Genomic DNA, 14,329 nt, shown 5'->3' on the forward strand with positions numbered 1-14,329 from the left:
GGGCTCGGCCACAGCCATATTTCAACAGGATAATGCGCGACCACACATGGCACGCATTGTCCAAAGGTTCTTCGTCAATAACCAGACTGAATCGCTTCCCTGGCCGGCTTGCTCTCCGGATCTTTCGCTGATAGAAAACATGTGGTCCACGGTTGCTCAACGAGTGACCCAGATTACATCCCCAGCTGCCACACCAGATGATCTTTGGCAACGTGTGGAAGCCGCTTGGGCTGCTGTACCCCAGGAACACATCCAACGTCTCTTTGACTCAATGCCGAGATGTGTGGCAGCGGTGATCTCCAACAATGGCGGCTACTCTGGCTACTGATTCTGGCAGGAACCACATGTCACAGACATCTGTAAATGTAATCATTTGATACTTGGTCAACATGTTATCTACAAAATAAATTTTGTTGTGCTACCTCTTATCTTTCTTGGTGTTGCATTTACGGTGGCCAGCAGTGTATTTCCTGTATGATACCCTCACTCACATGAACTATATCTCCTGTACAATGAGGTGACAAAATTCATGGGATATGCACATATACAGATGGCAGTAGTATCACATACTCAAAGTATAAGAGGGCATTTCATTGGCAGAGGTGTCATTTGTACTCAGGTGATTCATGTGAAAAGGTTTCCCAAGTATTATGGACACACAACAGGAATTAACAGACTTCGAACGGGAAATGGTAGTTGAAGCTAAAAACATGGAACATTCCATTTCGGAAACTGTTAGGAAATTCAGTATTCTGTGATCCACAGTGTCAAGAATGTGCTGACAATATCAAGTTTCAGGCATTACTTTCCACCCTGGACAACGCAGTGCGTGACAACCTCCACTTAACGACTGAGAAGAGTGGCATTTGCAGAGTTGTCAGTGCTAACAGACAAACAACACAGCATTAAATAATTGCAGAAATCAATGTGTGACATACAACGAATGTGTCTGTTAGGACAGTGTGGTGAAATTTGGAGTTAATGAGCTATGGCAGCAGCCAATGTGAGTGCCCTTGCTAACAGAATGACATCGCCTGCAGCATCTCTTCTCGACTCATGACCATATCAGTTGGACTCTAGTTGACTGGAAAACCATGGCCCGATCAGATGAGTCCTGATTTCAGCTGGTAGAGTTCCAGTGTGATGCAGACCAAGCCATGGACCCAAGTTGTCAACAAGGCACTGTGCAAGCTGATGGCAGCTCCATTACGGTGTGGGCTGTGTTTACATAGAATGGACTGAGTCCTCTGGTTCAACTACTGAACCTATCATTTACTGGAAATGGTTATTTTCAGTTACTTGGAGACCATTTGCAGCCATTCACAGACTTCATGTTCCCAAACAATGATGGAATTTTTATGGATGACAATGGGCCATGTCACCAGGCCACATTTGTTTGCAATTGGTTTGAAGAACATTCTGGACTATTTGAGCAAATGATTTGGCGACTCAGATTACTTGATATGAATCCTATCAAACATTTATGGGACATAATCGAGAGGTCAGTTCACGCACAAAATCCTGCACCAGCAACACTTTCGCAATTATGGACAGCTATAAAGGCAGCATGGTTGAATATTTCAATGACTTGTTGAGTCCGTGCCACATCGAGTTACTGCACTACACCGGGCAAAAGGATGTCCGACACAATATTAGGAGACTTCTGGACCTCAGTGTAAAGATAGTGCAGTTTCGGATACATATTGTGATTCATCTGTTCAGTGATCTTCTTAATGGTTTGAGCACCCATCACTAATGATCCAGTGCTATTCCAGTTACTTGTCGAGTGCATCAGCGACAGACTTGTGAAGCGGTAGCTTGCATATAGCACTGTGAGGAGATAAGTCTCAACAGTAAGACTACTCTCACAGTTTAATTGTACAGAATTAAGTTAGTCCATTGTGGGCCACTGCATTTTAGCATGGTGACAGTGGTTTAGACAAAACCGAGGTACATCTGTAAAACACTGGTGTGTGAAAAGGCCAGTGCTTCAGAGACGGAGTGCCCACTGTTTTGGTTGCAGTGAGAGCAGATGATGCAAGTTTTCATGTGAAAGGATAGTAGCATTTCAAGTTCAGAAAGAAAATTATTAATAGAACGGAGAGCATTATGCTTACAATATGTGAAACAACTGCTTAGGACAGAAGATGAAGCACATTTGGCCAATACTATATAATCCCATGATCTTGATTATGGTTTCTCATTTTTTTTAGACAAAATTGGTTAACTACATACTTGAACTTCGGTTGCTCAGCCCACACCCCTTGTATGTCCACATGAAGCCAGAAGAGAGAGAGAGAGAGAGAGAGAGAGAGAGAGAGAGAGAGAGAGAGAGAGAGTGATTAGAGTATTAAATATTTGCACAGAAGAAGGGGCAGGAATGTTGTACGAGTATAACACTTGTGAGAAGTATCTATTTTTCTTCTCTCCTTTTTTTTCTTCAATGTTAACCACAGGACACTGTTTCTAATAGTAGGTGATTGTTATATCTGACCTAGTGTGTGTTGCTCTTATTGGCGATTGTTATATCTGACCCAGTGCGTGTTGCTTTTATTTAAGCGATGCGATTTACTGTGGCAAACACACTAATTACCTGTAATAGATTTTTCTCTGCCACATATTTTGCATTTTTAACCTTTTTTACACTCACAGTCAGTGTACTTGAGTGTTCCCTAACAGCTGATTTACAAACAAAGTTCATTAATAAACCAACACAACTATCAAGTTTTCAAATTTTGCGCAATTCAAATGGCTGACAGTAGCTCTTCATAGTAATTACCATTCCCAATAAAGGCTGTAGTATAGAATACCACTGTTTCTCAGCTCCAGGAAAGTTTTATTTGTCTGGCTGTCTGACCAAAAATTCTGAAGCTTATGATACATACCATGTTATAACATGTGTAAACATTTGGCTCATGACTGCCATCTCTGTGTCAATTGGTCTAAATTTAAAATGATTTTTTATGTCTGCAATAAATAACAAATACTACAATGCATTACACAGATGGAAGAAATAAGGAAGGAAACGAAAACACATAACCATGTGCAGGGAAAAAAATGCAAAATCAAATAAAAACAAAACAGGAAGAGTTTTCATTTTTATTTCAGGCAGTTAACATACAGAAATAATGAAAGAAATCATTGTTGTAGTTTACAAAATGATGCAAAATTGCAATTGAAAAGAAGAGGTTGAAACATAGTGCAGATATCAACATATCTGAAACAATTACGATTTCTCCATGCTCAAGAATGTAAAAATAAATATTCAAGTACAAAACAGACATATATAGTGCTTAGTGAGCAGAAAAGAGTTGTACTAAAAGTTTGCAACCAAAGAGGTAACTTAAGCAGAAAGAGAAAGAGCTGTAAAAATTCAATGTGCATTCTTTTCTACAAGCACAGTATTTCTATGGAAATCTAAGCATGCACTATCACGGATATATGACCTGTGATCACAAGTGATATGAAAATCTAATTACAGTTTATAATTTTTTGAAACAGGAATCAATAAAAGACTTAATAAGTATGCAATTAAAACAACATCAGGAATACTTGATACTGGCTGTACAGGCAAATACAGAATCATTTACCAGAAAATAAGAAATCTGACAATAATAAGCAAAATAAGACAACATATTCGTGTACAATGCTCAGTTTAGGTCATTTGAAATTTTAAATCACAAATGATAATTAAATCTGCCTTGTTTAACCAACTGTAAAATTAGTGGCTGTTGTGGAATATATATACTTTCTTTTGAGAATCAGTTTATACATTTTAAGATAATAAATAAATACTTATGTTACAACAGAAAGACAGAAGTATATTAAATATTGATAGTAGTAGTTTTATCCATTATTTTAATAGAAAAAAGCTTGTGTTCTGTCAGTAACTGTGGGTTGAACAAAAGTAAGAGTAACTTGTATGCTTTTCTTACACTTGACAGACATGAATTTTTGGTATAATGGCTTCAATAACAGTTTTCAGGAGGGTGGCGATATTTGACGTGTTTGATTGTGTAAAATACAATAACGATATTTGCTTCCAATGTTAGAATCTGGGTAGTAGAACAGCTATTTCAAAATAGCATGGATAAGGATAAAATTGGTGTGCAGCATTTAAATTGTGGGCTTCTTCTAGTACCCAAATATGTTCCATTTTATTTTAATAGATGTCTTTATTAAGTCTAAATAGAAGATGTCCTTAGTTTAACAATTATTTTTCAGATTAATATGGATGTCTAAGAAACCTGTAATGATTACTCAGAATGAATGCTACACATAGTTACTTTATTATTATGAAATATTTTTAACCTTTGGTCAAATGGAGACTTTCACACTAACTCATCTATCTCCTTCATACTGATATGTTTCTTACATTGAGTAGGTCCTACTGGCAATGTGTCCTTGTAACACAAATGTACATCAGGCCATCCATCAATTGCCATTTCTTTTGCATTTGCTAATAGCTTTCCAGAAACACATCTCTCATCATATATATTTGCTGCACATGTTCCTTTGAGATCCTTGTGGATTGTACCAGTTTACATAACATCATTTCATTTTTCAGCCCATTTACATTTCTCTCATAGCTGTTCCACTTCTAAGGCACATTATGATCTTATAAATCAAGGTAGTAATCATCCTTTCCTTTTTTAAAACCTATTTTCATAGCTGGCAAATAGGAAGAACAAGAACAAGTTCTGGTGACACATCAGATTCCAGCCTTGTTTTATAATGACTTTGGCACTAAGACAATTTTATAATGATTTTATTTATTTAGTGCTTCGATCAAAGTCATAATACACCATTTCTATTGTAGACAGACACCACATGTATGCTGAAAGGCACGTATCTTCTGCTAACACAAAATGTGGTTTCATTGGCAATGTACATGAATAATGATGGTGCATCCTTCACTGAGATTGTGTATAGCTTGACTGTTATACATCCGTGAAGGGTTTCCTTCATGATGGGATGTACAGAACACAATGAATAATGAATCAGAGCTTAAACATGTTGCCAACATTTGCATGTTATTGATGGAATTTTCTTGCCCCGTCTAATAATAGTGCAAATACCTACATAAACCAAATTTATAATAAAAAAGCGATTGGCTTTACCTATGCTGGATTGCATTCCTCTCTTACAAGTTCTCCATTTCTAAACATTAATATAGTCTCGTCCTTCATTAATAAAGGTAATACATATCTCTCAGTCTACGATCCTATTAGATGTTCTTGTTCAATTTGTTAAAAAGTTGTTCCCCCTACACTCCTCTGTCTCCTACTCCAACAAACATACATACATCAAGAGTAATGGCTTCAGATTTTGTTCCCTTTCAGTGCGTTACTGTTGGTTTGGTGCCAGGTTTCAAAGTAACAATAACATGTTTGTTTATATAACTTTTCCTTCTACATTTTCTCTTTTCTTTATATGCTTGATTTATTTCCCAGTTATAACTGTTGTTTGCTTTAATATGTCGCATTACTTACTTTTCGTTCATTATGCATGTATTTCACTTTTTACTATTGGATCTGTCTCTACTTTTTTTAATTGTACTAAGATATAACTTATTCAGTGATTTATGGCACCTCATTCAAACATATTTTCTGACTGTTTGATTAGCAATGATATAGTCTGTATTATCTTCAGAAAACAAGATTTTTTTTTGTTCACTATTTTGAAGAGTGTGATAGGACAAGAAAAAGAACAGTGAAGAGAAGGGACAACAGATTTATTTAAGTTCTGTACAAATCACAAGTTGACAGCATTATGCAACAGCCAACGCCACATGCAAACACTGAGCATCTCAGACATTTTCCACATCACCACTGGCCAACAATGAAACTGTAGGTAATAGGTTATTCCACATCAAATATAAGTGTTCCAAAAGGTATGTCACTGTTTAAGACAGAAAGAAAAATCTACTAAAATGGCTATGTTGTAGTTCTTAGATCTTATCCAAGAGTATTTCAACTTTAGCATCCCATTTAGTCTATCAGGCAAACTGTAAAAATTAGGCTTTAATGACCTGGCAGCTCTATTGCTGAAGCTCTCAAGTGTCATGTCACAGAAACTTCACGATACTTCAATGGAGCACCTGATTATCAATCTCTAGTTATGCTGACAGTCACTCTTCCACATTCATGAACTATATAAAATGAAGTTTCTGTATTACTATCTGACACAACACTGAACAGTCTCGACAATATGTACTAGTGGGACAAGCATTAAAAAAGCACATCTCCACATTAGCAGAAAATTAAATTCTGGCTTTACTTCTACAATACTTGTGGCAGTTCCTCTTTGAATAGTTAGCGTGAGTACTTAACAGGATTTATCTCACTGTGGGCATGTATCAACCACAGCAAACATTTGATAGGGACGACAACAAATCTGGGTTACAGGATGTGCCCCCTCACTAATATCCAAGGTAATGAACTTATGTTTGAAAGAAGCTGTGTTCAAAACCCCATCCAAATGTCCAATTTAGTTTTTTGTGAATCCACTATATCACTTCAGCCAATTTCTTGAACAGTTCCTTCCACACAACTAAGGACAATTCACCTCCTAATCCTTGGCCAACTGAGCTGGTACTGTGTCTTTAACAACATCAGATCCCGATGGCTGTCAAGCTCTTACCTTGCTCTTACTTCCATCATCCGTGCAGTTTTTACACATTTGCTTCACTTCCATAAGAGTTTCGCATTACTCTCTCTCTGTCTGCCAGTACCTGTCTCCTAATTTTCAAACTTCTCAAAAGTTTGCCTGCGCATCTTGCTTGCTTGGACTAGCACTAGCATCCTGTGAGAAAATGGTACAGCAGAGACTGTTTTACGAGGGGGCCCTATGGACTGCTCTGAGTTTGTCCATACTTACAGGATCTTAAAACTGTGTATAAATTAAATTGCAAGAAGCCCCCTTCTCAGCCACAGCATAGGGGTTGTTTCCATCAGGAACCAGGAGTGCACCTGTTAACCTTGGAAAATAGAAAGGATATATTTATAGATGGAGCCTGAGAGGTCTGTTACAAAGTAGGCCCAGATCACTCAATCGATAAAAGCATTGACTATTCTCAATGGTGTTGTGGCTTGAGTGTTGCATGTTGTTTTTAAATTTAATAAATATTACAGCCCAAGAGAAAAAATGTTACCCTCATTCTACATATTTTTGGCTCTGATGCTTGCTTACTATTTTAATTACATTTTTTGACACAATAATGTTATGGACTGTTCTATCACCTATGGTGGAACAATCTCATATATAAGGTTGAACAGCTGACACATTCCCCTTTTGATCCACTAATATTTGTTAGTTAAAATTGGTTTTCAGCTTATTAGGCCATTGTCAGGTAGCAATTGACTAGTGTCCCCAAAAGATACCAGTGTGCAACAAACCAAACCTTGAAAATGAAAGTCATTACCATAACAAATATTTTTTGCGTCATGACATTAGGCAGGAAATGTCAAATAATGTGCTTACCACTCACGTTACGTATCAAATATGTTACAAAATTATTTGACACCTCAAAATACATCAACTGCAGATGGTGGTAATAAAAATTATTTGACATGCAGACTGTAAATACAATGAAGAATAGAATTCAAATAGATGAGTCTGAACAATTAAACAAATTACAAAGCAGTATTGAAATTTCAGTGAGTTTTAGTTTCTTAGAGTTGAAGAATATAACATAGAATTGAAGAAGCAGGCTCAATCAGCCAAGAGAGATTTAGCTTTTTAAAAGTATTGAATGTCATAGATTTTTAGAGTTGAAAAGGGGCTGAAATGGAATCTACATGATATGTTGAAAGTATGAAACACAGCAGTTCAGTCAATGCATTTTTCAAAAGTGCAGCTGCATTTGAGAAAGACAAAGCTGTATGACACATCACAGCCAGCTGTGCTGGTAAAAGCAATATGTAATAAAACTCGGCAGTGTGGAACTTTAGGTCACATTAACATCCTAAGTTAGATGACCCAAAAACCATCACAGACTTACTGAGTCCCAACACCATGCCGTTGTTTCTACCTGCGCACATTTTCTACATTTTTGCAAAATGTAACATGTGAAGCAGTGCAATGGTTGACATCAGATTAGTATTCATGAGCCAAGCAAGGTGGAACAATGAAGCATGGGAGGTGCCTCTCCCCATCTGGACACAGAGATTTATATTTTTCATGATTTATCTAAATTGCTTACTCGCTTACTGCCTTTGAAGAAGACATGAATGATTTTCTTACCCACTCTTGTCCAACCCCAGCTTGTCTCTGTTTGCAGTGATTTTGCCATTCATCAGGAGTCAAGCTCTAATCTGCAGTCTTTCCTTTAAAATTCAGTAGGACCATGGTTCCAATGCCTGTAAAACTAATTCCAGTTTGAGTTCCCTCGATCCACTTCAAATGAACTCAGGGATGATTTGTTCGGTAGGGACATGGACAGTTCTCTGTTATGTGTTTTACAGCTGACCTAGAGTCCACATCTAATAATTCCATCAATGACTAGAATTTTTCTTCCTTCTTTTTCCTCACAAATATCTTAGCTAAAGCTTAGATATACATTAGAACAGTACTGAAATATAATAGTTTGGGAATATATAACCATTCTTGTTAAAAACTACAGCTCAGTGTGAGATAATTTTTACATTTGTCATGTCACCCAAAGGGTCATTACATAATTGCACAGAACTGTTTAAAATGCTTTCTGGATAAAATATGAGCTATGCAGCTCATGACTCTAGCAAGTGTTTGAATTTTTTGTTTAAATTTTGCAGCTGTTACCTAGAAATCATTTTATCTCATAGATTAAGGATTTCTGAGTTGACATAATATTCACACACACTTTTTTCATCACCTTGTTGATCATAACAATTTCAAGAACAGTAAGCTATAAAATTTGTCTTTGTGCAATGCTGTTACAGCTGAGATCATTTGCTACTTCAACTAGTGCATCATTAGATCTAAATAATTCAGTATGCACCATGGATGCTGGCTGCAAGTCTTATTTGTCATGATCAATGTTTTCCACATCAATTTGAAGCCACCATCTGCACTAAACCAAGCAGTAGCAGTGAATCTGTGACTGCACTGCACAATTAATGGCAAGAATTAAATAGTGATAATGAGTATATTTTCCATTGTACTCAATTACCATCGTCCCACATAACATGACGCTACATGGCTTGTATTTTCAAAAAGGTTAATCCATTTTGGCCACAGCCAAACTTCCCAACTATAATTACACAACTAGCATGCAGACTGCCCATTTAATCAATGCTAGTCATCTTCGAATTACCCACCCTTGGAAACAAAGCAGAGGACAGAAATTTTGTTTCTCTTCATGTATATTTTGAATATCACCCTTATGTTTTCACTAAAGGTCAACATATACACATCTTTTTCCATCTGCAGATGTATTATCATTTCTATCAAGTAAATTAAAATCCTGTTGCACAGATTTCATAGACATCCTGCTGATCTATCACATTATTCCCCATCCTTCATTTCCCACAATAAATGTCATCAATACTTGCTGGCATCATCCATGATTTACTTCACATGGGCAGATTTCTGGGATAGCAACTATAAATGTACTTGCTGTTGCACATGCATATTACACTAACTTCCTCCATTTTAATACGTCGACTCTTTCTGAAAAATGTACACACAAATGATAAGATTTGTTTCCAGAAAATTTCAAGGGGCATTCTTCAATGATATAACTTATTCCTTCCAGTATTTCATACACCTGAGATTATACTTAGATACTGTGGCACTTGTAGGAAAGAACAAATTGGACCGTGCGGGATTAGTCGAGCGGTCTAAGGCGCTGAACTCATGGACTGTGCGGCTGGTCCCGGCGGAGGTTCGAGTCCTCCCTTGGGCATGGGTGTGTGTGTTTGTCCTTAGGATAATTTAGGTTAAGTAGTGTGTAAGCTTAGGGACTGATGACCTTAGCAGTTAAGTCCCATAAGATTTCACACACATTTGAACAAACTGGTTGGAATGGGTGCAACCTGCTGTCAACTGGGCACTATTCAATACTCATTTCTTCACTTAGTTGGCACATGTTCCCAGTTCAATCCCATGTCGATCTCAGGATTTTAATATGTTACTTTTGCACTTCTTTAACCTTTGGCAATATTGGTTAATGTGAAAAATGCCAAGTTGCAGTGTGGTTCTGAGACCATACTAACTGTAGGCCCCCATAACTGGCTAGGTCAAAGGAAGGCATACCACTTTGTTTCCCATCCTTTAATGTGGGCAGTGTTATACAATATATACCTCACACGTGATGTTTGATGTTTGCATTCTTCAATGGGCTGTATCATATAGTATATTCATCATATCCTCTAACTTTCAGTACATTAGGAGTGGTAAATCTCATCATCCCATCCAGCTCCTACAATTCTATTTAGAAGCTCTAAATTAATTCCATCACATTTCTACCTATGTGTGTTTGGAGCATGCAATCTTATATTCAGAGGCAGCCAGTAGCAGTTTCGTCTCCTCTAAATTCCTGACACAATTGCATAAAACCTTCATATCTCCACAGAGCATCCTGCATAGGACATGAAAGCTTACAAAACACCCTGCTTCACAGTCTCGAGACCAGCAGTAGAGACAACTCGGCAAGTACTGCGGTACGCAAATTTATGAAACAAAATAAAAGCGGAAAAGCAAATATGCGTGCAATCACGTGAGAACCCTAAGAATTGTGAAGCAGCTGTGTTTCATATTCTGCCGAGTTAGAATCCCGCACTCATCGAGCGGCGAGGCGAGACCCTTACGGGCATCGGGGACAGTTCGCCGGAGCGGATCGAGCCCGCTACCCTTCCCGAACTCGTCCCGCGGTCACTTGGAGTCGGCACAGAGGGCCCGCGTGCCAGGGGCCCGCGGGCGGGGGGAGGTCGGCGGGGCCTGGTGGCCGCTACCTGTCAGCAACTTGCCCGCCCCTGGCTGCGCCTGCGTCTGCTGCTGGGCCGGGCCGTTGCCACCGCGGTTCGCCATGACGGTGTCTTCCGCCGCCGTCGAGAGTTGGCGCTGGCGGTCTGCTGCTGACCGTGATTTCTCAGTGTTCAGAGACTTTGACCTGTTTGATAACACACATTATTAAGTTCAGCAACCACAACTGTGATAAATATGAGATCAAATTGCCATATGAAAAGCAACTGCTTCACTAGGGTTTAGTATAGTACCTGAGCCAAGAGTTTAGTGAGGTAGCTGACACTTGTTTTTTGAGAGTTTGCACACACACACACACACACACACACACACACACACACACACACACACACCTGTGTGTTTACACTGTCCCACTGACTGCTGTATGGCTGTTGATGACTCAGCATCTGCACTATCGACCATTCGGGGAGTTGTTAGCTGACCCATTGATAACATACACTGCTAAGTTAGACAGCCGAAGAGGTCCTACAGGATAGCTTTTGGATTGAGTGAATGAATTAGGCAAATAGTATTCAATTCCACAAAAGAAAGAAATTAGGGTTATATGGAGACTCCAGATATTTACACCTTGCTAAGTGTTTGTTTTAAACAATGGCAATACTGACCACAGACTTGTGGTGCATTTATTCACTCATGACATTCGTTTTCAACAGTTCATTGCAGTTTGAGAATAATGCAGGTATTCACAAATGAAATACTAGCAGGGAAAAGTTATCTGCCTTTCCTTTTAGTGAACTGTACTCTGGTGCAGAAAAGAGTGCAATACTCACTCAGCTATAAAACGTTTTGATAATCTACCCGTTAAAATAGAATGTTTGCATGACAGTAAAAGTGTTTCAAATGTAGATTAAAGTTTTTCCATGATAACAACCCCTTCTGTGTGTGTGTGCGTGCATGTGCAGGCGCGCACGTGCGTGTGCGTGCACATGTACACTCTTTTGACAACTGACTCATTCCACATCGTAATGTTGTCAAAAATATTATCTACAGAACATGAAATTAACTAACTAACCAACAACTGCCAGTTGAAATGTAACAATCTCAAGGAGAATTTGGTACAATATCTGAGCCAGAACTTTGGTAAAATACTTTATACATGCGTTTTTTGTAATCAATAACCTGTATTTCAGGATTTGGTGTGTTAATGTGCTGTTGTTAGTGGGACAACATTTTTGATGTAAATATGTGTTTTTTCACTTTATTTTGTAATTCTTTAATGTAAATGTGCAACATAATAATGTAGGGATAAAGAATGATAGTACTAGATACTTCGGGGACTGATGACCTCAGATGTTAAGTCCCATTGTGCTCAGAGCCATTTGAGCCACTACATACTTCACTGTATATACAATATGAATTTTCAGTTTCTGTATAAAATTCAGACAATTTCATGAAAAATACATTTTTCATAATTTTACTTCAATGATAAACCACTGAATGTGTCTGGGCATGAATGCGTCTGGGCAAGTGTTGAAACTAAATATTAATAGAATAAATCAATGTATTTAGAAAATTAAAGCCAATTTACCAAATACTGATTTTTAGCAATATATATACAGTTTTGTAGAAGTATTCTGGGATACAAAAATATAAAAGAAATAAACAAACTGTAAAATAAAAAGGTCAAATATAAAAATGATAGAATGATGTCCATCAGACTTCAAGGTCAGCCCCTCAACATCACAGTAATTCAAGTTTATGCACCAACAACCGATGCTGAAAAGGAAATTATTGACCAGTTCTATGGAGATTTACAAGAATTACTACTGTCAACACCAAAAAAGGATATCGTCTTCACAGTTGGAGATTGGAATGCAAAAGTGGGAAATGAAGCTGTAGAAGGCATAACAGGGAAATATGGTCTTGGTACAACAAATGAAGCTGGACAGAGACTCCTAGAATTCTGCCAAGAAAATTCATTGATAATTACTAATACACTGTTTCAACTACCAAAACGACGCCTATATACCTGGACTTCGCCAGATGGCCAACACCGGAACCAAATTGATTACATACTTTGTAATCAGAGGTGGAAGAGCGCGGTTCACTCAGCTACAACAAGACCTGGGGCTGACTGCGGATCAGATCATAAGCTCCTGATTGCAAAATTTCGGCTGAAACTTCAGAATGTACCAAAAAGTATCCCAACTTGCAGATACGACCTTAACTCTATACCCTCCGACTATGCTGCAGAGGTACAAAACAGATTTAATGTATTACAGCTGGAGGACAAAAGCTCGCAAGAGATGTGGACAGAAGTAGCTAATACTGTCAAGGAGGCAGCAGAGAAACACATTCCCAAGAAAAGGAACAGTAAGTAGGCTAGATGGCTATCAGTTGAGGCACTGCAAGTTGCAGAAGAACGAAGGAAAGCAAAAATCAAGGGAGATAGATCAGCTATGTTTGAATTAAATAAAGACTTTCAGAAATTAGCTAGAAGAGATAAAAATATATTCTTTAATGAACAATGCAAGGAAGTTGAAGATAGAACGTAATGGGGAAGACAAGAGATCTTTATAAGAAAATTAGAGAAATTAAAGGAAAATTCCAGGCAAAAATTGGAATGATAAAAGATAGAAACGGGAAAGATCTGAGTGAAGCGGAGGATGTTAAGGAAAGATGGGCAGAATATGTAGAAGACCTATACAAGAGAGAACTGCATCATGACAGGGCTCCTACTGCTGATGTTAATGTTAATTTAGAACTAGAGCCAGATATTTTGGAGAGCGAAATCCAGTGGGCCCTTGAAAATATGGCTGATAACAAAACTAGTGGATATGATGAAATACCAGCAGAATTGTTTAAAGTCACTGGAAAGGATGCAGTGAAAGTGCTGCACTCAATATGTCAAAAAATATGGATCATGCAGCAGTGGCCAGAAGACTGGAAAAGATCAGTATTCATCCCCATTCCAAAGAAGAAAAGTTCTAAAGAATGCTCAGATTACCGAACAATCGCACTTATTTCACATGCTAGCAAAGTTATGTTGAAAATCTTACAAAATAGACTTCGCCAATATCTAGATCGAGAGCTGCCAGAAGAACAAGCTGGATTTAGGAAAGGAAGAGGAACTAGAGATCAAATTGCTAACATTCGGTGGATTATGGAAAAAGCGAGAGAATTCCAGAAAGATGTGTACCTCTGCTTTATTGACTACGCCAAAGCCTTTGACTGCGTCGATCACAACAAATTATGGAACGTACTGAAAAACATGGGTGTACCAGATCACCTCATTCATCTGATACGGAGTTTATACCTTGACCAAGAAGCCACAGTGAGAACTATGTATGGAACAACGAAATGGATAAAGATTCAGAAAGGGGTCCGGCAAGGCTGCATACTGTCACCGTACTTATTCAATCTG

General features: G+C 38.1%; 1 protein-coding gene across 1 annotated transcript in view; it reads right to left on the reverse strand.

Moving 5' to 3' along the window:
• Window positions 1–14,329, reverse strand: part of LOC124550937 (centrosomal protein of 164 kDa) — a 635,732-nt gene that overhangs the window by 59,103 nt on the left and 562,300 nt on the right. The window contains exon 18 of the mRNA XM_047125745.1: window positions 10,935–11,092. Coding sequence (XP_046981701.1) covers window positions 10,935–11,092 — 158 coding nt within the window. The remainder of the gene's footprint in view (window positions 1–10,934; window positions 11,093–14,329) is intronic.

The sequence above is a fragment of the Schistocerca americana genome, chromosome 9 (assembly GCF_021461395.2).
Source record: "Schistocerca americana isolate TAMUIC-IGC-003095 chromosome 9, iqSchAmer2.1, whole genome shotgun sequence".
In the NCBI taxonomy this organism is placed as follows: Eukaryota; Metazoa; Arthropoda; class Insecta; order Orthoptera; family Acrididae; genus Schistocerca; species Schistocerca americana.